General features: G+C 40.7%; 1 protein-coding gene across 2 annotated transcripts in view; it reads left to right on the top strand.

Annotated features, from left to right (window-relative positions):
• The window catches only part of COP1 (COP1 E3 ubiquitin ligase), a 124,406-nt gene that overhangs the window by 31,789 nt on the left and 68,418 nt on the right, over nucleotides 1-24,199 (top strand). For both annotated transcript variants that reach the window (XM_039730279.1, XM_039730278.1), the window contains exons 10-12: nucleotides 2,708-2,822; nucleotides 6,239-6,374; nucleotides 21,228-21,371. In XM_039730279.1, the coding sequence (XP_039586213.1) occupies nucleotides 2,708-2,822; nucleotides 6,239-6,374; nucleotides 21,228-21,371 (395 nt within the window). The remainder of the gene's footprint in view (nucleotides 1-2,707; nucleotides 2,823-6,238; nucleotides 6,375-21,227; nucleotides 21,372-24,199) is intronic.

The following is a 24,199-nucleotide window of genomic DNA, read 5'->3' as shown; positions in this document are numbered from 1 at the left end:
CTGTGTAACTAATTGATAATTAGAAAATTCCATCTATTATTCTGTGGGAAAATGCTTGTTGTTCTTGCTCCTCTGGTCTTTGGAGGTTTTTGCTTGAACAGAGAATTGTAGTTCTAGCACATTTCAGAGGGCAAGTGTAATGTAGATGGGGGTTTTTTGTTCAGGACTCTGATGTGCTACAGTGTATTTGTTCTCCAGTGACATTACTTGTCTCAGTGCTTCCTGTTTCAAAGCCAAAATTAATAGCATAGCTATTCTGCTGGTGAGCTCACAAAACAAACAACCTAGACTTTCTAGTCATTCTGTATGACAGCCTTATTTGTGTGAGAATAATCTTTTTTGTCCTCCAGTGTGATTTCTTGTCCTCAAGAGTGCAAGATCTGTACTCTCAAGTACAAATTTTCAAATTAATCTTTAATATATGTTTGGATGGGGAGTTCAGAGAGAACTCTTGAAGTTAAACACTTCTGTTCAAAGGTAGTCTAATTTCAGCAAGACTTTAGCATAAAAAGAATTTTAAGAATATAAATTAAATTGTGGGTGTTTTCCCTAATTGTCAGTCACGGCAAAAATCACATATTGGGCACTGCTGGCAGTAAGAATTATCTAGGATGGACTGCACAGCTTTCCTTTCTCAATATAATTACATTGCCCACAAACATGTTGTTAGGGAGAATTTATATACCACAAAGCTCTAGGACAGTTCTCTTCCAGAAGATGAGCTTCAGAAGTAAATAGTGGACAAGTCACTTAGGCCCTGAGGAATTCTGTGGGTAGTATTTAATGGCAGTACCTTTTTTCTGCTAGAAATAAGGAGCTTGTGTGGAGCTAAGAAGATTTTTCACAGTTGTTAGAGGACTCTTTAGAGTATCTGATGGAGTTCAGACAGTAAAATCACTCCTGATAACAGAGGAGTCAAATCTGATATTCTCAGCTAGGGCAACCATAGTGGCTTTACCATTGAAAAATAATTGCTTGGGTGTCTTTTCTATCTTTCCTAATTTTTTCCTCCTGTTGCCCAGTATTGCTTAGAAAGTAGCCAGGGAGCAAGCTTCATGGAAGCTGAATATCTGCATTTTGGCAAAACGTGAGCAGGTTGAAATGCTTAGCTGGGGTGGTCTGGTGACTGTGGGTTAGTGCCCCTTGCTTGGTTCTCTGCACTGCTGGGTTGCCAGGTGCCAGCCTGAGACCTGCTCCACAGGGATCTGCCTTGGGAGACAGCAGGAAAACTCTTACCTGATGGATTCCATCTCACTGTGGACTGGGATCAGATGAGGCCTGGGTTTGGGTTGTGTTGCTCATTGTGGTTCAGGCAGCTTGCCTTAACTTCAGACTGAAAGGATGGTTCAGTGCCTGGAGTTGTCTTGAACACAGATCAGTACTGATGTGCTGAGAGAGACTGGAGATGTTGGAGATTGGTGCACAAAAATTATAGGAAGAATTTATAGAAGTGTTCTACTCAATGTTTTTTAAAGATCTAAAATTTTAGGAAATAGTACTTGAAAGGTACTGATGTAGGAGCACTTCCCAGTGATGTGTGTTGAGGTTGGAGCTGCTTTTGAGATGAAACAAGCTGTGAAGACCACGGGTGCTGTCACAGGCAAGTGTGAGCCACGATTTCAGTGTGTGGGAAGTGGTGGCTTGGAGGTTTCACTGCTTGGGGTTTGCTTTTTTTCTCAAATATTAGTTCACTTTTCAAACAGGTACAAACAAAATTGGAGTGGGCTGTAAACTTATTTTGTTCTCGTTGGCTTGGTGGGTGGCTGTAAGGAGGACAGGCTGTTCCCCTGCATGGATTGAGGGGGAGTTGGACACCAAGTGGGTTTTGTTAGTGCCATTGAGTAGCATTACAGGCCTTGTACTTGCTCAAGGATGTTGTTCATTAGGGAGCCTGATGGTTCTTAAATCTTTTAAAATTTAGCTTTGAGGATGTGGTATGTGAGATTTCTTAAATAGAACCTAAAGCAAGGAGCTCTTTGTGCTTCTTATGTAGTAGAGGGTTTCATTCCTTTTCATCACTCATGATTAAAATGTTGAGTACTGCATTTTCTGTGTTTGCTCCTGCAGGAAAGATTACTCACGTAGTTTAAATCCTTTGCTCCTACATCTCACTATTACTGTTTGGGTAGGTTGGGAAATAGCTTTAATGATGAGCTTCAGGAACTTCTTTTCAATTAACCTTTGAACTTCATGCTGTCTTTTGCTTCTGTTTTATTTGCTTAGTTTTACAGAGAGTTACTGAGTTGCTTCAAAAGAAGTAATTCAGTAACTAACTCATTAAAATAAACATTTCCTTCTCTTTTAATGAGCTGTCTGCCAAGGATCTGGGGAGTATTTGTTGTACAATCTGTTTGATTTGTGAAGCTGGAAGTTGGCCTATGCTGTCTATCTGTGTAAATGCAAGACAGGACTCCCCAAGGTTTGGGATTGCCTGTCCTGTATGTGAGGCCAGAAGCACTATATTTACTAAGGTTCAGGAAACAAAAAACTGTCTAAAAGCAGGGATTTATTTTTGTTACGTTAAAGGGTGCAGCATAGGACCCTAAGAAATAACTGTTGCCATTGCCAAGATCCTTCATTTATTGTCATTTTACACTTCTGACCAATTGCATATATTGTATAATTGCTTATAATTGGGTAAAATCTATATCAGTGAGACCCAGGCGTGGCTTTGACCTTTCTGAAGTGTTGTCCCTTCCCCACACAGACCAAAAAGCAGCCGTGGTATAACAGCACGCTGGCCTCGCGACGCAAGCGCCTCACAGCTCATTTTGAGGACCTGGAGCAGTGCTATTTTTCCACCAGGATGACTCGTGTCTCGGGTGAGTTCTTGCATGGTGTTCCACCTCTGATGTCTTGCAGAAGAGCTTTGCTTTTGAGAGAGCAGTTTTCACTTCTCCCTTGCATGAGAATGTGGCTGTATATATTTGTGTTCCTCAGATCATTCTGTTTTGCTATTCTAGACCAATCTTTGAAGTTGCTAAATTTGGAAAACTTAATCCTGTCACTTTTGAGGGGCATATGTATTGCTTTGTAATCCCTTACTGTGAAGGGCAATCCACAATAAACAATTTTTCTGGTGCCTGTTCCAAAGATGAAAATGCCTGAAAGCAGTGGTTGAGTTGTCTTTCCACTAGATGTGGTATAAACCCAGTAGTTAAAAGCATTGCTCTTGAAATGCTACAGAGGTATAAAATAAATGTATACAATTCTCCTGTGTTTAGCATGCAAGACGAGGTGGAGGTTATCCTTTGTTATCTAGATTGTGTCTTGGTTAACAAATGGTTTGGACTACAGAAGCTGAGTGTGCAGCAGTGCAGTTGTCCCATGAGGCACACCTTAGATTTAAGGCTTGTTTTGTAGAATTAGAAGCTGTTTGCAAAATTGCCTAGATTGCCTCATTCATAATTTAGTAACAGTGTGACAGCAGCTAGAGTAATTGTTGCCTAGTGGATGCATGGGTCTTAATTACACACAAGAGTCTCCTAAGAAATGAGAGGGTCAAATAACTGTGTCTTGAGGGTGAGGAGGGTTGTTCTGTAGCCCCTCTGGAGGAGAAACCAGCTTGGCAAGAAGTGCTTCAGGCAATGGACTGTGGCAGGCAAGAGATTTGCAGCTCCAAGCTTTGAGCTGCAGCCCATATTGAGAGTGACAGACTGCAAGGAAAGCAGCCAGCCCTCAGGGGGTGGGAGACACCACTTAGGGATGAGAGGAAACCAGGCACAGGTTGCTGCAGCAAAGTATCTTTACTTACAGCCTTGGAAGGCAAAGACCAACCTCCCAAGGCAGGATTGCTGGGGCAGAAACATCTCCTTTTTTCTTCTTCATGAATTTTGCTTTAGTCTCTTTGAAATAAATAAATTAAAAGTAATTTTAAAGTTAACTAATAAGTGGTTCCAAATATAAAGGCTGCAGCATGTCTTAGGGGAGCTCACTCTTAAGAGCTATCTGCATCTTTTACCTACTGAGAACGTGGACTGGCTCAGTTCTCATTGTGCACAGCAAAATGATTTTAACAAGGAATGCAGCATGTTGGGAGGTTACTTCAATATCTGAAAGACTGGAGAAGCACATTGCATGTGTCCAGCCAGATCCCTGTGAAGTGCTAGCAGGTGCTTTGCAGAATGCACTTCTTCACAGCTCACACTGAGCTGTTTTCATGCAGAGCTGTCTTGGTGATGCATAACTGTGTTTATATAAAAATAAAACTTATTATCCAAGGATAACAAATGGGGCTCTTCCCAGCATTCCCTTGTAGAAGGCATTCTTCTTCATAATTGGAACTATAAATATGAATGCAGTGGAATTGGTTTTTTTGTATTTGTGTGTGTCAGTTGCACCAAGAGCAGAGGATTTGCAAGCGCAGGTTTTCTCCTAAATAAGGAATAACCTATGATACTTGATTAAGTTTTCCTCTCCTAAGTCATTCCTGCATTTTGACACATTTTAAATGGGATTTAATGTGGATTTAAAGCTTTTTGCAAGAAGTGCCTCTGACTGTTTGAGTAAGGAGTGGAGACATAACATTACTGTAATTATCAAATGGCCTTGCACTTTGATGGGGAAAATGTCTTGAGAAATAATATTCAGTTTTGCAGGCACACATAGAGAATAAATTACAGGAGGACTATGTGCTTGATCTCTAAATGAGGGAAATAGAAGGGTAGCAGCTATTTGTCCCTATCACAGTGCTGAAGGAGAAGGGAGTCTTTGAAAAACCCTGACTGATGTTTGTGTTGCTTCTCGAGCTGTTTCCTGTAGTGGTCAGGTGCTGATGATGTTAATTTAGAGCAGCACTTTGTTCATTTTGCACCTTTTCATCCCTCTACCATGGATAATGTATTTGCTAGTACCCCTAAGCATGCTAATTACTAGCCTTCACTGTTCCTTTATACAATCAAACATTAAACAGTGCATATGAGGGGCACTTCAAAATGCCTTACAAGTATAGAGATAACAATTTCTGATGGCAAGGCATTACCAGAGTGCAGAAATGATTATTCTCTGTGTTTTTCCCATAAGAAATCACAGCTGGATTTTGCTTTTATAGATCAACCTCTCTTTTTTCACCCTGGTATTTCCAAGCCTTTCTAATAAATGGATCTTGTTGTTTTCTTATGCTGCTGATAAAACTAGCTTAACTAGTGGGTGGAATTTAATCTCTGGTGTGTGTACGTGTGGTTTCTCTGCTGCTGCAGTGGATGCTGGGGTGGAGCAGGAGACAAGGAGGGCAGTACCTGTAAACCAGCAGTGTTAGCTGCAGTTCCCCTAAAATGCACTGGTGCAAAAAAAAAGAATTGAGGGTGGAAGCATTAAAGAAAGGATTATGAGAATTGCTGCAATTTTGGGGAGTCATTTTGAAGCCTGAAGGCCCTACCTAATGTTTGGCTGTGGGTATGTGATAGTTTTGGGAATCCAGATTTACTTGTGAGGCATTGCTGTAAGTTAGGAACTTTTCCTTATTTACAAAATACTAAAATTTAAAATGGTTTAAAAAATTATGTTCCTACCAAGAAAAGTTAGGACTTCTGAGAATTCAGTGAATGACTTTCAACTATCTACAGTGCAATTTGCTTTTAACTTTTGTAGTAAACTGTTCCATTTCCCACAGAATATTTATCATCATTATTCAAGCTGGCTCAATTTCACCTTGTCTGTTGAAGGTCATAATTTTCACAAAACTTGTAGTACAGAGAGCCTTCTGGTTTCATGCTTGTCTTCCTTCTCCAGCCCTGAAATGATTCTCCCTTGGCTTTGTTGCCTTTGGAATAACAAGAGAAGTAGTTTTTACTAAAAGTATTTTGAATGTAATTGACACCAAATGTAGACATACTGTAACAGAACAGGGAAAGGAATATACTTTCACCTCTGTTGAATACTAGACATGTCCTTTGCAGTACATTTTGATATGCTTAAAAGTTTTCTGTTAATAATCTATATGCCCCACGGGCTCTGAATGTGAGTACAATAAATGAGCTTACAAAACTGTATTTGACTTCTAGGCAGATTCTCAGCACAGTAGGTTCACCCAGCATTGCAGTGAGATTTTATTTGTGCTCTGAAAAGCTCATAATGACTTCAGAGGATGCTAGAGATGAGAGAGAGCCTGGTTTTGACCAAGAATCCTCCCCAAATAACAAGCAACACGTGGAGACATAGATGTTGATTTTTTTGTTTGCTGTTGAGTTTACCTTCTTGCTCTGTTTCTGCCCCCTCCAATGTCTCTGCCTCTTCCTAGATGACAGCAGAACCACCAGCCAGCTGGATGAGTTTCAGGAGTGTCTGTCCAAGTTCACGCGCTACAACTCTGTCCGACCGCTGGCAACGCTGTCCTACGCCAGTGACCTCTACAATGGCTCCAGCATAGTGTCCAGGTAGGGCACACTGTGGTGCTGGCCATGTGGGTGTGGGCTGCTCAGGCTGACTTAATAACCCATTGAGCAAGTTCTTGTTGGTGTATATGCCAAAAATATATATTTCCCAAAAATAGTTTTGCCAGTGTGTGACTGCGTGTGATAATTTTGTGGCTGCCATTGATCTTTGAAGGCACTCGGATACCTCAGTAGTACTTTTTATTCCTGTTGGTGTTGGTCAAGACCAAATCCAGAACCTTTGAGGTGCCGGTGTCAGCAGCTGTTTTACAAAGCCTGTTGTTTTCATGTTAGGTTAGTTGTGTTTAAGTGATGGAGTTCTAGCGTTTTAAAAACCAACCATCTCATTTGGTAGTCTTAAGAAACTGTGGTGGTTTTACGTTTTGTTGGTAGGTCCAGTCACAATGGCAAATATTAACCAGCTGAGTTGTTTTCAGCTGTGATTGCTTGAAGTCTTGGGCTTTGGAGGCTGTTTGTAGTGCTGAACACTAGTGAGGGGGTAGTTGTAAAGCCAAAGCAACAATGCCAGCAATTCCTCTGTTCCCAGCTGTGCAGGGTGATCATGTCCTGTGTACTGCTGCTGAAGCTCATCTGAGCCTCCTGTGGACCAAATTTGACACATAGCTGGTGAAATGCTTTTGACTCTCTTTCAACAGAATCAGTTTCTTCTAGTTCAGGTCCATGAACCAGCTCCCTTAGGGAGCAGGCTATAATGGAGCACATGAAGAGGATGGGAATTGCTGCAGCATTAGCCTTAAACTGGTTTCTCCCCACTCAGGGGGTTTTGCTTATTTGTGGTAGTTCGTCTTTGGAGCTCCTTGGGGTGGAAAAAATGATGGAATGTCTTAACTAGGAAATCTTCTCGGCATGGTGTATGTGCAGGACCTGTTTGAGCTTCTTGCAAGCACATTTCGCTGCTTTAAATGTTTGTGCACAGCAGTCTCTTGAGAGAAGTACTATCATCCCTGTTTTATAGATGGGGAGCAGGAAATCCAAAGAAACTGTATGTGAGGTCTTGGAAAAGACATTATGTTGACAATATAGACAGATTAAACTTGGGTTTTCTGACTTTTCGTCTAGTGCCTTACAAAGGGGCCACACGGAGAATGACAGAAGAGCTTGAATATTTGGTGAGGGACACCAAGAAATTTGCACTATTGAAGAAATTGGAGGCATTGTGTAGCACAGATTTTGTTTAAAGCAGCATTGATTCCTTAACTACTGCCATATGTAGCAGGAATGTGTAATGTCCGACTTAGCCAGAGGTCAGAGCACAGTAATCAGGAATCTGACGTATATTTAACCTGCACTGATTGGGTTCACACCAGCTGCAGTGAAATGCAGATGGGAATCTCACTGCAGTGTAGACAAACTTTCTCAGCTACTAGTTCAGCATGGATTGGATTTTGCTCCTTTGCCCTTTCTTCTCCTTGACATTCTGCAAGAGAAGCATTTTTGTGGTATTTGCTTAGAAAATGCTGGAAGGACAATAAATTGCACTCATGTTTGAAGGCATTCTAATTCTTGGGTGAAATATAAGTTTGAAAAGTATATGTGTTACTATTATAATGAAGATACAGTTAAGCCTTCTTAAAGGCCAGTCCTAGAATTGATAATTAAATGCATTTTACTGAAAAATAACTTGGTTTCCAAGTCAGTGTTCTCCCCTACACATGCTTTTTATTTATCAAAGCATTTGAGAAATTTTTAGAGGTTCTAGCATGTAGACTAAGACAGTTCACATCTGAGCATGTCCTTAAGTGCTTTGGTAAAGTAGCTTTGAATGTGCTGCTGCCATTGTTCTTGTTGGCTTCTGGCTATTCAAGCAGTTCCTGTAAATCAGAATTTGTTAATCAAGATTTTACACTTGGTATGTGTTGGCCAACACAGTCTGGTGTTCACCTTTTTTTTCATTTAAACTGATTGCCCGAAGTTGAGAGAGTCTGTGAAACTAAATAAGAGCAGCTTTTAGGTATTCACACATGAGCCAAGTTAAGGTACTTAAAAAGTGAAGTAATGCTTTTAAGGTGCTGTGAAAAGTTTTATTGTTTATTTGGTCCACTACAATGATCTTTAAAGGTTTTCTTGGGCATGTAGTACAAAACAGTGATGAAATGGCAGAAAGTTAAGTCTTGGTGTTTAGCTGTTGCTGTTGAGACAAATGGACTATAAGGGGTCTTCATAAAATTTTTAGGCAGTATATTAAAGGCATATTTTAAGTATACTTCAAAATACAAATACACCTGACCTGAAGTTAAATTTCTTTGGGTGGTTGTTGTTGTTTTTTTTTTAATAAGTTGCTGTTACAGATGGACAGAATACGAGAGTGTTTGGTTTGATTGCTTTAACCCTACATAAAGTTCACAGATGACTCCAAAAGATCTGCTGGCTTAAACAGCTGTTTTTGGGTTTTTTTTTAAGAAACCTCCCTTTAGGTTCACAAAGGAGAAAGATGTAAATAATCCTTATCTGCAAAACACTGATGTTTGGAAGTGAAATAAAATTTGGTTTATGCTAACAGGGTGGAAAATGTAATTAAAGACTGTGTACAAATAGGTTGAAAAAACTGTGAAACTGGGCAGCAGCAATACCCTCCTGAGAGCCTTGTGGTAAGAATGTTTATGGATGTCTGGACTTAACTGTGGGCTAATAAAATACTATAAACATATGTATGTTGTGTTACTAAAAAAAAAAATCTGATTAAATGTGTAGGAACATTCCAGTTGCTTTTTAGAAAGAAGAGGCAAAGAAGGAAAATTTCAACCCTTTGTTCTTTTTCCCTTGTTTTCTTCAGATTATCAAGAAGAATGTTCAGGCAAAGCACATTTGAGGCTTTGCTATTGCAGGTTACTGAGTTTTGCTGTAATATCAAGGGGACTTCAGCATGCTTGCAGTATGAATGTGCAAATATCTCAGTATGCTAAATGGCTTTTTAATACACTCACTTCTCTTAAGTACAAAGTATTTACAGTTTTCACAAGTATATTAAATTTTGTTAGAATTGGGCCAAGGAATAAATTTTCCATTTATTATTCCTCCAGACAGAGCAGTTGTCAGAGCTTAACTTTCCTTCTCTCTGCTGGCAGTGGCAATAAATGTAAAGTCTTTCTTTTAAAGATGAGTCTGTAAACTGCTGCGTTAGCATTACAATGATTTATGGAGAAAATTGCTTTACCACTGTCAGGGGCCTTAGGAGAATAATGTGGCAGTCTTTCATATATGAGAAAAAGAACAGGAAAATCCAAGAAATGTACCACAAGATGATGTCTCTCTGAAGCCTGGGTATCAGAAAGCTGGTTCTCCCTGCTGTGTGATTCCCAGCTTTGGGAACATGAGGAGGCTATAAGGTTTGGGGGCTTTGTGTGGGTTTCTGTCATTGGCTCAGACTTCAAATTCTTTGAGATTAGTTTACTAGTTCTCTGAAAGATCTTAAAGTGACATTTAAAAGGTTTTGGATAGGTGACACTAACTGTATCTAAAGACTCAGTGATTTACAGAGAGGGAAATAAACAACTTGAGGATTTGGATGGAGAAGCCTTGGTCAACTCATCTGTTGAATCATGATCCAGTGTTCAAAAACTGCATCTTACCTTTGGTGTCCATTATATTTTTTCCATTGCTTGCTTATTGTTCCATTGCTTTTAAGTAATGAATGAGATGTGAAGAGGTATCTCTTGGCATCCAAACAGTATGATTTTCTGTTTCAAGATGGCATTTTTGTTTGTGTTCACCCTTTCAGTAACATGACCTGAAATCCTTTCTTCAAAGGTGAGCTTAAAAGAAAAAAAAAATCCATTATGAGTGAGTTTTTCATGTATTGATTGAACTGTTTAATTTTTCTGTTGCCCTTTTACTTTGGGCTACAATTATTTGTCCATATAAATTCTCAGATCCAGACTTTAACAAGATGCCTTTTAGTTCTGTATCCACCATAACAAGCCTTTTTTTTTTTTTTTTTTAATGCTTGGGCTGGCTAGGATTAGATGAGCCATTTTATTAAGTTTGTGGCCAGCAATGCTTCTTTATCTTGCAGGTAAAGATAAATGAATGAAATGGAAGTGGGTTTATCCTTTACAGGATTATGTGTGAGTGCAGTAGATGCTGCTCCTTGAGAAATGAGGAAGGCTGGATTTTACTTAAAGCCTGTTAAATAAACCATTTTTTAAATTGACTGTTATTTACAAGTGGCAGCTCAAAAGTGTGGATGAATCTGTCTTATTTGAACTGTTCCCAAAAGTAGAAGGGAGAGAGAAATGCTTGGATAAGGGGACTTAAATCGCAGAATTACCAAGGAAACTTGAAGAATAATTCCCTGAACCTACTTGAAGTTTGTGCTTCTCTTGTGCTTCTCTTACTTTCCTTCATCTGAAGTTCTGGGTTTTAGATGAGACATTGGCTGGGATTTTTGTTTAATTAGAGCTGAGTGAAGTACAGAGCCTTTCCCTTGCTTTCCCATCTTTCTCTGGAGTGCTGAACTGATATATTTCCTAGTACATGATTGTGGTCTGGGTCCCCTGAGCAGAAGCTAAATGTGACTTGTACTCTGCAAAAGGGCTATGCAGGGGTCAGTTCTGATCTCTGAATTCAGAGTTTAGGGACACTCTGCCCTGGAACACAGCCCTCCAAGTCCCAGGATGGGCTGCTGGTACCAAGGACTGACACCAGAAAAGAGCTGTGTTGCTCTTATCGCCAGTCTTGACCTGAAAAGTAAACCTGATGACCACGGTGATGCTGCAGAGAGTTTTTTCTTTCATCAGCATGAGAGCTAAAACTTAACTTGAGATTGGGAGGTTAATGAATGGAAAGTGGCATGGCTGCCAGTGGGACCTAATTTTTTTCCTACTAATTTCAGATGATTTGGCAGTAGGAAGATCTTTTTCTCATTAAGCTCTCTTAGTACTTGAAACCTGTCTTCATCTGCAGACAATTAGATGAGAATTTTTAGTTGAATTTCAACTTCATGAATTTTCATAAATGATCTGTTAAAAGTATTGAGCAATCTTTTGATTACTTTGGGAACTGGCTTTTAAACAAAATGTTTTAAATAATGATTGTTCTTCAGGTTTTGGTTTTTTTTCTTTTTTTCTTTCAATATCTTGAAGGATCTACATGTAGTTTATGCAAGGGATTTCCATGTCTTGCCATGTAGCATTCAGTGCCTGCAGCATGGGGTAATCCAGTTTTGGAGTAGGCTTCCCAAAGGGTTGGTGCATTAGAAATTTTACATTTTGCCCTCACTTTCCACTGAGTATCTTTCTCTGGCCTTAGGTTTTCAGAAGGAATTTAAGGAGGAACTCTCTATGTGGTTTTAACATTTCTAGTGCAAAGGGTATTTCACTTCCTACAAACCTTATGATTGCTGCTTATGATTTCAACAGGATTGTATTTATTAGATTTAAGATTGCTTTTCCTTTCAAGAGAAGTTTGATGAAAGTGCAGGAAGTCACAATGGATGCTGTAGTGTCAGAAATGTACTTTGAGAGATCAGTATTCGGGTAGGAGGATGGTACTGATGCCTTTTTCAACCTAGAAATGAAGCAACACACGCTTTCAATATAATATAAAAAGTAATATAAAAGTGGATCTTTATTTTGAAGCCTCCAGGGGCAATCATGGAGAATATCCACAAAAGCCGTTCCACACGGGGTGAATACAGTTTTTATAAGTTTAGCAAATTAGCATAATTGACAAAAAAGCAGTTAGGAGGACAAGTGATGCAATTCCCCCCCAGGTCAATCTCCTTCTCTGGATCACCCCCCTTTGGTACTAGCTGTGCTTTATGAAAATATATTTTATTCTTCTCAGCCTTGGTAGGCAGGAAGAACCAAGAAGAGTGTAGGGTCCCTGGAATTTGTTCAATCTTTCTGCCTGTGGAAAAGGCATGGAAATGACTGGAGAACTAGCCACTAATACAATAGTCTCCAGAGCTACAAATATATGTGTGAAGAATAGAGAGAAAAAAAAAGCATATAGAAGAAAAATCAAAAACAAAATGGCATCATTACCATGTGGAAATTGCCTTGCATCATTACATCCACCCCTCTTGATTGCTCAGGATGGAAATCTTTTCAGTGAGGCTGGAGATAGCTGCCCTTCTGTTCCTGGTGATGTTAATGTGGTAATGGGTGTCATCAGGCAGCAGGCTATGTCTTGGCCTCAAGAACTGGACAGGCAAGGCACAAAAGCTGTGGTTCCAGCATCTTGCACACACAGTTCTCCTTCTGAAAGTGTTTGTAAAAGTCCAAGATGGATTTCATTTAATCCCCCCAATTTTATAGCTTTCATTTGGCATTGAGTGTTGATACAGTGAATTCTTGTTTCTGTGTAAAGACACAAACCTCTTATTAATAGAGCATGGATTTCTGTATCATATTACAGTATTCTTTTAATTTTCTAGCCATATTTGTTGTAAAATGCCTGGATTTTTTTAAGGGCTAATGATCTGAAAAGCATTAGCATGCCTTTGGATTTTTTTTATTTGTTCCTGGCCAACTAGAGACGTTCGCCTGTTAAATGGTGGGTAGTTGAGCAATATATAAGATAGGGTGTTAAAGCATGCAAAGATGTATGGTGTGGGCTTAAACGATTCTGAGAATAAACCTTACAAGCAGCTCAGTCTGGAGAAGAGGCTTGAGCTCATGATTATTAATAGATCATTGTTTGCATTAATAAATGCAGTTTCTGAGGCATGTTTGGGATTTATGTGCTGCATAGATGTTTCATAGAATAAGGTAATAAATAACACAGAATAAGCTATGAAGTGATGTTTGTTTTCATGGGATTATGTACAAGTGTGTGCACACATTTGTGCAAGTGAAGTCAGAACAACTCTGTGAGACTGTGGAATTAAGGGTATACATAAATCATTCTTTAGAAAAAGTAAAGAAGGATAGCGTTCAAAATACTGATGAAATAAGATTCAAAACAAATCTCATAAAACAGTTCTGTCAGCTGGATGAGAAATGGTTCAAATGATGCTTTAACCTTGTTCTGTCATTACCAGGCAGTAGGAACATTGCAGTTAATTGCTCAAGCCCATCCTCTGGCTGCATGGGAAAGCCTTGTCTGTGGTGTATGGATTTGATGTTTAGGAAGGCTGCTGCCCTGACTCATGGTGCCTGGTGGATTGAGCTGAGTTGTCTAAAGAGGTTACTGTCTCCAGCTGTCCCTCCTGATTCCCTGCAGGGCGTCTGGCAGAAGAACTGGTGGCAGTCTCAGGAAAATGCAGAGGCTGGAGTTACTGGAGTGCTAGGTTTGGGGTGGTGATTTGTCCTGTGAAATGGGACCTCTGCCAGTGTTGGTCAGCTGGAGACAAACATCCTCAGCTGCTGCTGCCGAGTCATGGAGGAAGCATGAATTGGAGCCTGCAGACAGAGTGCACTGTTTAAAGTCCCAGTATTGATGGAGATTTCTCTTTCCTATGTTTGTTCCCCTGCCTCATCAGCTCTGTCAACTATTGCTGTACTCCATTTTAAAGAAACAAAATCCTTGTTGGTGTAATAACAAAAGGGTGGCTTGGAAACAAACTTTTGGACAGCTTCATATCTAGAAGACACTTCAGTACTTGCCACAGCCGAGTTCCTTCCTGCTTAGTGGTGTGATCCTGATAAGATGGTGCTGTTGTTCAGACTGCCTTATAGGCTGTTGTGGAGCAGGGTTTCCTCTCTCAAACCTCAGCTTGGGTAGAGGCTGCTATGTTCTCTTCCAGCTGAACGTGAAGAACTTCTTTCCTGTGCAGTGATGGTGCACTGGCACAGATTGCCCAGAGAGGGTGTGGAGTCTCCCTCACTGAGATATCCCAGAACCATCTGGATGCAAGCCTGTGCCATGTGCTCTGGGATGATCCTGCTGGAGAAGGGAGGTGGGACCAGATGACCCACTGTGGTGGATTCCAGCCTCATCCATTCAGTGATTCTGTACTGGAAACACTTCCCAAACCTGAAGGCAGATGAGAATGTTTGGATAGTTGTAACCTCTTTCACCTTAATGTTTGAAAATGTTGGCTCTGTGCCGTGGCTACTGTCAGCTGTTCATAACCCACTGTGTATCTGCCCAGCTGGGTGAAATGGTACCTCCTGGGTTTCAAATTCAGATAGAGGTTACCCAAAATACTGCAGCAGGCAGACTGATCATTTGGCTTGAATTTTGAATAGTGTCATAAGGAACACTCTGCATTTAACTGTTGGCATTTTTAGTTAAATTTTTCCTGCTCCAGGAAATTATTTTAAAATTGTGTTTGTGGAAAAACTGAATCTAATCCTCATTAAGTTGCAGGGTAGTCGTTTGCAGCAGCTTTGGCTCATTGTACTTCTGTGGATCTGGCATAGAAACCCTGGGATTGTCGTCGTCTTCTCTTCAACATGCAGAAGAGCATCGCCCAGCAGTAAAGTGGCTTTTTATCAATACGCTTTTTATTTGGTGGCTTGCAGAATTCAGCAGATCCCTATAGGTTTTCTCATCATTAGTGCTAATTAAGCCAAGTTCCCCTGAATACATATATGGAAAAAAACCTTCTGCAGCAGAAGAGGCTGTCTCTAACTATAATCTTATAGCCAAGACTGAGACTCTGCTATGGCTTTCTGGGATATTTTGGGTTGTATTTAGATGAGATTAGGTTCATAGTAACTTCTTTGCAAAGTAGAGAGGAGCATGATTCTGAAAATGGAGCTATAGCAAGGAGCCCAATTAATCTCACAGCATAGTATATGCTCTCATTGGGTTTGAAAAAAGAACGACTCCGTTTTATCTAGAGATGACAAAGCATAAAAGTAGCTCTGTTGGGTTTGATTTCTGAGCTGTGAGATGGATCTGAGCCTGCCAAATCTCCTCGATTCGGGTTTAATATTCTCCTTTAAACAAGCTCTTTATGGAACAGGAGTATTATGAAGTGGTCTCTGTTAGAACTGATGGCATTTCATTACACTTAAAAGGATTTTTATAAGCAAGAAGTGGGCCTGGAACTAGGTCTAATGACATTACTTTGTCAATGTGGTACCTTTTTATGCCTTTCTTCAAACAGAGCAGAACAGCCCTCCAGGCTACTGTGCCTGTAAGAGAGATCCTGAAAGTATGACTGCAGCATGGCTGGTGCAGTGATGTCTTTCCAAGGGAACCCAGAGCTGAGGACTGTCCTTCCCTGTGCAGTGCAGGCTTTTCTGGGCTAATGCCACAGCCTTCCCAGCCTGTTTCCCAAGTGGTGAGGCAAAGTTAATGAACACACAGAGCTGACTTTCTAGTCTGTTTTTTGTGCTTCAAATAGAGGTTTGATTAGGGGTAATGTTCTCATTGGATGTTTGGAGCCTAGAGGAGCAGAGGAGATGGGAAGGGTGCCTTGGGTGCATTGAATAACTGCTGGAGCTGGAATATTCCAAACAGCTCCAGAGAATGGCATCAGTCTGAAATAGCTTAGGACCCTCTGTCCCACGGTGTTTATTAGACACCATTAGACTTTAATCTCATCTACTGAGAGTAGCTAAGATGACTTCACCTTGATCAGAGGACAAATCTGGCAAATTTCTGGTGATCTGGGGGTCACATCTAACCTAAGGTAATGTGATTCTTAGGGGTAAAAGTGTTTGCTCTCTGATAGAATGACTTTGAGTGATAATCTCATTTATACATTTAACTTATCTATCCAAATAACAGTTTACAGAGAATCAAGGTTTAAGTGGTCTTTTCTGACTAGAGATAGCAACAACCTGTTTGGGATCACGACATGCTTCTCAGTTTATATTTTAGAAAACATTTGGCAGCCTGGGAGTTTGAATCAAGAAATATGTTCTGCAGTGGTGGTCTGTCCTTGTTCCTATGGCACAGATTAAGGACTCAGAAATAAAAGCAGTGACCTTACTTAGGTGGTGGTGCTCTGGAGTAAGGAGTAACTAATGGAACTGCTGCTTTATTAAAGAGAAACACCTCCATGTTGTTTTTTTTTTATTTCAGCCATTCACAGCTTGAGCAAAACAGGCTTTTGATACTGAAACTTCATACTTTGTCTCAGTAGCTTTTGTTTTTATGTGTGACAAAATGTAGGCTTTGAGCTGATAGAACACAAAATCTGCTTTACTGCAGCTTCCTATGCCTGAATATAGCTTTGTTTTTAAAAAACTATGTCAGTATGCTAATGCATACTTAGTGACACTAATTACTTTACTTAATTACTTAAAATATCAGTCTGTTGTAAGCAGTCTCTCAGGTGTGTGATATTAATACCAATTTCTGTATTGGTCCCAGGTGCTTAACAGTCTACACTGGTGCCCACAGTGTTGGGTTGTAACCTAAATTTCTAGTCTTTGGCTTTGATGCCTCAAAATGAGCAGTGGAAAGAGATAGCCAGGCTTGGGATTGTTAGCAGTGGCAGGATACCCCTTGGAGGCCATGCAGTGGGAGCACAGAGTAAGAAAGACCTTAAGGAAATATAAGTGAAGGATGAAAACTGCTGCTGGCATCTCTCATTCTTCTCACCAGTTAAGTCCCAACAATATATCCATGTTGTCATTAAATATGGAACTCCACAGCAAGATAGGAGTTAATGTCAGAGATACAGAAATGTAAACAGCACTAAGCTGGGGAGAAACAGAATTGAAAGGCTTTGGTATATCCACAGAGGAAAATATGTGTCTGTGTGTGTCTCTATATTTATATATCTATATAGATATATACAGTTCTATGAGAGGGACTGAATCATCTACTTTGTATAAAAGGCAACTCCTACAGTCACAGATCTTGGTAACAAGTCAGGGCTGAGGCATTTTTGATTACAGTAGCAATTGTAGAGTATGTATGGGAAGGGGAGAAGAGCAGTTGTCTGAAGACCTTTAGCTGTAACTGGTGGTGCAGTTAAGGGCAAACACACTTGGATGCCTTCTCCCTGCCTTCTCTTGTTTTCAGATAGTGGGTACAGTGCATCCCTGTTGATATCTGGTATGAGCCAGCTGTATATGGATTACTGTTGTCAGGAGTTACTACCTGAAACATGTGTGTGCTTCTTAAAAAGTGTAACTGGGAGGGAGGAATCCCTCATCTGTCCCATATCAAATCTTCTGGTGAGTACCTCCTAGCTGTAGTACGACTTGTTGAACACCAGTCTTGCTGTTGCCTTGCTCATAACCCTTATGGGGAGGCAGCTGCTCCATTCCTTTAATCAGTTTAGTTGCCCATCTGTATGCATTCCCTAACTCCAGCACATCCTCCGGGGATGTGGAGAACAACTGCACACACCAGCAGGATGCAAATGTACTAAAGCTTTACACAATGGCAGAGCTGCTAAATACTCCTTCTTTACTCTTTCCCTGCTGCTCTATCCTCAACACCAAAGCAGGCTTCCAGGCATGTTTCAGAAGCAGTTTATTTCATAATTCTATTTGTTAGCTGTGAGTGTTCTCCAAGGTCACAGGCTTTACCATTAAAATAAAGCAGTTGATTTATAATCTCACAGATTGGGAATTAAGATAAGCAGTGGAGAAACCAGAACCCTTGAGGATGTGCTTACTTTCTAGCAGCTCTTAGTGATATTTCCATAAGATGTTGGTTGTCAACTTCTTAGAAGAAAGAAAGCAGTGATTTGGGAATGAGAGATGTCTCTTCTATTTTCCCTAGAACAAAACTGTCATATCCTTTCAATCTGATTTCTGTAAGTAATTCTATGGCATGTTTATAAAGCTCTTTCAAATATCCAGCAGTTCATATGTCCCCAAAAGATTCCTTGTAGAAATTTGATTAGTCTTGTTTGGTCAGAAATGTGGAGTTTAAAAATAGGCTGAACAAAAAGGAGGAATTGATAACTGTTTTTAACAAGTACATCTTTGAGGAGCAAGCACCACTGCTGGTCCAGAAAGTAATTCCACTGGAGATTTAAATTATTTCCTATTATTCTGTTGCATGTTGTTATTGTGCTAATGAGGAAATGACTTGGACTGTGGAAATGTATCACCTGCAAAGCAGAATGTTGTCTTTCTGAGCTGGCTCTGAGTCTTTTGACAAGACAAAACAAAACTTAAATTCTCTGGTGAATTTTCATATAGATAAGCTTGTGTATAAGCAAGCGCTTACATTGACACAAAGACTTCAAGCAGCAGGTACAGGAGTACCCACGAGCCAGTTAAATGCAAACAAGGCTTGCATAATGCTAAGTGTATTTAAAAGACTTGCAAGAAAAAGCATTAAAATAATGGTTGCTGTACAGGTAGGCTGTTTGTCCTAATGCTGATTAGTCCAGGTGTAAGCAGAGCTTTGCAAATACTAGGAGCAGTTTTATATGGCATATAATCCACTCGATTAAGTAGTTAGATTGTTCCTATTTTTATTTGTAAATTACTGGTGAAAAGCTGACTGGCAGAAAGTGGGAACACTGGCTGTTCCAGGACTGAGCACAGGTGGTGGGAGGCCAAGGTGCAGGTGTGTGTTGGTCTGTACTGGTAGTGGTTTATTTCTGCATTCTTTTTCTCCCTGCAGTGTCTTTGATGCTGTTTGAAGGTCACAGGTCTGACAATTCCATTACTTAAGGCTTTTTATTTTTTTAATGATGTGTTAACTTTTATGGGCATCTTTAAATACTAATTTGTTTTGTCTACAGCATGTCTCTATTAAAAAAAATTGAATTAATACTAGAGAAGCAAACCCAACCCAAATGAGAGAGGTTCTATTCTGCTCTAATAACTTGGCTTTTTACCAGACATTCTAATGCATTATTTTTCTTTCTTCAGCAGAAGGCTGAGGGTTTAAATTGAATCCAGGCAGATGAATCACTGCCATCAGCTTAGTTGTGCTTTACCTGAATCCACAGGGCAGAGAACAGGAGAGGAGACAGCAGTTCAATTAAGATTGTGGTACAAGTAAATCCGTTGTATTGTTATAGAGGCTTTGATTATAAAGTTCTTCCGCAGAATAGGATGAGCTGACAAAACAAGACAGACCTGAATGGTGTTTTCATCCTGTGTGTATAAAAAGTGATTTAGATTAGTGTAGATCTGGGGAGTGGGGAGAGCAGCCTGGATGCTTAGGTGACTTCTTTCTCCCTCCCATTTTATTTAAATAGATGCCTGCATGCTTGTTTAATTCCCCAGCCATAAGCATGTTCCTCCCTGCATTTTGGAGGCTCATCATTTTGCAGGCTGCACCCAGCTAACTTCTCTAGCAGTCACTAGTGAGTGGGGCCATCTCCTGCCACTCCTGGGAGAAGTTTGGGTGCCTGAGTTAAATGGCCAAGTTTCAAGCTGCTTCATTGAATTATTTTATAGCCACAGACTGCATATCAACAGTCTTTTCTCTCCATAGTTTAAAAATAACTTGATGATATCTCCTTTACAAGGACTTGAAAATTCTGTTGGTGTTTAAATTTATCTTTCCTTGGAAACATTGCATTGCCTTCGACTTCTCAGCTCTGTTGAGGAGTGAAGCCACAGACTGCATATCAACAGTCTTTTCTCTCCATAGTTTAAAAATAACTTGATGATATCTTCTTACAAGGACTTAAATTTTGTTGGTGTTTAAATTTATCTTCCCTTGGAAACATTGCATTGCCTTCAACTTCTCAGCTCTGTTGAGGAGTGGAAATCTCTTGCTGTTACAGCAATGGAGGCAGCCTGAAGGGCCCTTTCTCTTCTTGTAATTGGTTTAATGCTTTCTAATTGTAGAAAGGTACCTTAAATACCCCTGCTCTCAGGATTTTGAATGTGGAATTAGTGTAAACTCAGTTTTTCCTGCTGCCATTAAGAACTTCCTCCCTTGTTCATAAACACTCTGGATTCTGAGGGGGGGAAAAAAAAACAAGTGATAGAGACAGCAGGGATTGAAATGAATTAGTGAGTGGAAGAACTCCAAAAGAGACCTCTCTAAACAGCAGATTGATTGCTTAGTCAGAAGACTTGGGACAGCTGGTTACTGATCATGGAAACCTTGTGAATGAGGGCAGATGCTGCCCCACCCTTTCTGGGGAGGGGTCTCATTGAGGCTGATGCCCTCAAAGGAGACAGGTCTATCTGTACCTGCCCTGCCAGCAGTGCCATGGGCTGCAGGAAGGCAGAAGCTCCTCCTGGGAAGTAGGATTACTTCCCCAGCTGCTGGATATCTGGCAGATTTCTCTCAAGCCCTTCCAAGCTGTGAAGGCAGGAATGACATTAGCTGTTTGTAACCTGCTGCCTGCCTTTCTCTTAGATGTATTTCACATACAACCTCAGGCTTTTCTCATTTGCAGCTTAACTTTGTTATAAGTTGACTGCTTTTACTTCCAGCTTCATTGATATTTATTACAAACTTGCCCTGTGGGTTAAGAAAGAAGGTGCCTCTGTTTGCACAAGCAACCCTAAATGGAAGTCATAGTTGTTTTTACAGTACTGATGATCTGATTTCAACCCCCCGTGGTTACCCAGGGAATTTAGAAGGGTTTTTTTTTTCCCACAAATACTGCTTTGCTCTGCATTAGCACTTTAAAAGTTCTTGAAGCTGTTGTACACAGGAGGAATCAATGGACAGTCATGCCGTGGAATGTTAAGCATGTTTCCAGGACAAGCTGTTGGCTTTGACCTACTACTATCACACAGTGTAGATGGCATGGCTGAACTGAAAAACCTCTGGAGCACGTGAACAAATATCCTGGCTGTGGGAGGGTGATTGTGCTGCCACAGAAATGGAGATGTGTTTGTTGGGGGGTGGATTGGAGAACAATGCTTAGAGCAAGAACTCCACGCTTGTTGGGGTGTGTAAGATCTGAGCAGGGTGTTCTGAACTGGGTATTTGCAAACTGCAAATTGTGATTTTCAACTCTGCCATACCAGGATGTTTAGGAGGTAAAATATCCTCCTGATAAGTATGTGGGGTATTTTTATAGAGTTCTCAACCTGTGTTTTTGTTCCTCAGTATTGAGTTCGACCGAGACTGTGACTACTTTGCCATTGCTGGAGTGACAAAGAAGATTAAAGTCTATGAGTATGGTACAGTCATTCAGGATGCAGTGGATATTCACTACCCTGAGAATGAAATGACCTGTAATTCCAAAATCAGGTAGGCATTGATTTGTATTTGAACTCAGAGTGCCTTTTCCACTTGATTGTTTATGTGTAGCAATTGTTCTGCTTTCTTTGTGGGAATTGGAGAGGAAAGGAGGAATGCAGGTGCTGATGGAGATTGGGTGGCACAGGCACTGTTACTTGTGTGTACTGGGTTCATCCAAGGTTGGATGAACAAAGCCCACATATCTGGAGGAGAAAAGCCAATAGGGAAGTAAACTGCTCTTGTGTTTCTTGCACATACTGTAGGATACCTGCTCAAAGTGGTGGATACATCCTCCAGGTAAAGTCATAGCTTGTCCAAGGTAACCTCTGTACTCAGTTCTTCATAACAGTTACTGGTTCTTCATGCTCTCTCTTCATTGACCAGATCCTTTCTGTTCTTCTGAGAGGTTGCTAGTTCTCAGGAAATGTTCCTCACTGGCACCTTCTACCTAGGAATTTTTGTCTGCCTGAAGTACTGTTCTGCTGAGTCTCATAATATAAAGCTCCTGAGAAAGGACCTTGCTTGGTTTTTTTTTGCTTCTGTGCTATTATTACTGTAAAGCCATTTGTTTATCTTTTAGCTGTATTAAACCAATGAAATATAGACCGCCATGTTAGAACTTCAACTGAAATAACTTAAAAATTCTAATTCAAAAAATCTGTTAAAGCTCAGAAGTAAATAATACAGGCAGTCAAACCCATTCAGTATTATAATACAAGTCTCCAGCATCTCTGTTGAAATAATTTGTTTTTATTTGGTACTTTACATTTTAAAAGCAGTAAAGCACCCACGAAAGTGCAAGTAATAAATTTATGTAACAGTCCAGCTTCCATGAAAACAAAATGTTGTGCAACAAAATTAGGAATGTTTGTGAGCCTATTTTAGAGTGTAAAAGTCACGCTTTGTTTTGTAGCTGACACATTTCTAAAGATAGATCAGTCATTCCTGTTCTTGTGCTCATTATTCCCAGGAATTACATAACACTATTTTATGAAGGGAAAGATGTAAATGCAGCTGGCCCTGGGACTAGATTTCACAATGGGTAAAAGCAGCCTGGGAGTGATTTGTATGAATATGCTGTACTGATTATGGAGCTAGTGTTTGGCTGGGCTGCATTTTTACCTGAGTCATAGCTGAGTTTGCACCTTTCAGCTTCATTTTTGCAGGGAGATGAACAGAATAACAGGAGAACCATCTCACAGTCTATTAATCCCTTTTGCTTTAATTAGAAGGGGAAAAGCAATGTGTGTTTGGTATTTCTTTGACAACTTGAAACAAATTCCAAACTTGCAGTTTCACTTTTGACAGGGGAGCTACCCTGATGCTCCTGCCAGTCATTAGTAGAGTTGTTAATTCTCCCTTCTCCAGGGGCTGCCAGTGAGGAGGGTCACATTAGTGCCTTCAGTGGTGTTACTCATTGTCTTTTTGCCCCAGCCAAGATGCTGCTTGCTTTCAAGATTTTTCTCATTCTCAGATTTCATGCATGTATATATGACAATGCTAAATGCACTGTCCTGTGACCCTCTTCCTCAGCAGAGGAGGATCAGGTCCTCTCTCATTTTCTTGCCCTAGTTTCTCTCATTCCTTTGAAGAAATAAATGGTGGGGTTTTTTTCCCCCATCAGCCTCCTCCAATTATATCAGGCTTCCTTTGGCATGTAGGTGCTTTTGGCTTTGACAAATAAAGTTGGCCTGTCAGTCAAATGCATCCTTGCTATACCCATTAGCTGTGCTGCCAGTCACTGGTGCTGGGGCTCGCTGCTGCAGCGTCGAGCAGCATAATTGCTTGCTTTTCTGAAGTGGCATAGCTGGAGGGAGAAGTTAGAGATGAAGGCTGCAATTTCATTATGGAATATTGCAGTGTGCTAAAAATGTGCTCATATTGTAATAGAAAAATCTAAATAAGTGGAGGCTGCTCTTTGTAAAAAGCCTCAGTTTAAAGCCGTTGATCTTAATTTGGGTGAAAGTGCAGCTTCTCCAGGAGACTTTACCCGTGAGTGTCCCTTCTGATATCAAAGACCAACATATTTCTGCTCTAGCAAATGGATGGTATTTCTCTTCCCGACAGAGATGCAGGGGTCTGTGTGCAGATGGGATTTGGTGACATGTCTCTGCTGGTTAAATTGATCCTGGTTAACCTTGTTCAGAGCAATGATGCCGGAACATAAATCATTAGTGATGATGTTGGTGACTCAGCTTTCAGAGGAGCAGAGGCTCTGATGGGCTTTTATAAAAGCAGACAGGTGACAGCATTTGTGAGGACTTGTGTCTGGCCAAGAGCAAGTCTGGCCCAGAGCAGCTGCGGGAAGGGAAGCCCGTGCCTGGGCCGGGGCTGGCACCAGCCCAGCCCTGCTCTGCCGTGTGCCAGCTGGGTGCCTGCTGAAAGCTTGAGCTTCATGCCAGCAGTAATTGATTGTAGGCTTTCCTGGAGCACAGCCCTGGTACCAGCTGTAGCTGAGTCTCTTCCTCTTTTCCAGCCCCCTTTTTTACACCCACCTGCTTCTTAAATGCATTCTTTTTTCATCATCTGCTAAGCCTTCTTATCCCTATTTTTAAGGATGGGGAGGAAGTCGGTGTGTCGGGTTTCTGGTAAATGTGCATCGCATCCCCTGGGAACAACAGTGGCATAAGCTTCCAGGAAAAACACAAGATGACACATAAATCCTCATAAAAATCCCATTTACAGATTCATAGCTTCAGTACAAGAAACAAATCCTGGCATTGTGTAGTAGCTATAAACAGCACCCTGTGAGCTAATTATGACTTGCTGTGTCCCTAGCTATGGCAGGCACTAATCTGCAGCTCCCCCCGTGTAGGAGATGGGAAAGGACGAAGAGG

The sequence above is a fragment of the Passer montanus genome, unplaced genomic scaffold (genome assembly GCF_014805655.1).
Source record: "Passer montanus isolate IOZ18808 unplaced genomic scaffold, ASM1480565v1 scaffold71, whole genome shotgun sequence".
In the NCBI taxonomy this organism is placed as follows: Eukaryota; Metazoa; Chordata; class Aves; order Passeriformes; family Passeridae; genus Passer; species Passer montanus.
Note: the sequence above shows the minus strand (reverse complement) of the source record. Positions and strands in the feature narration are given on the sequence as shown.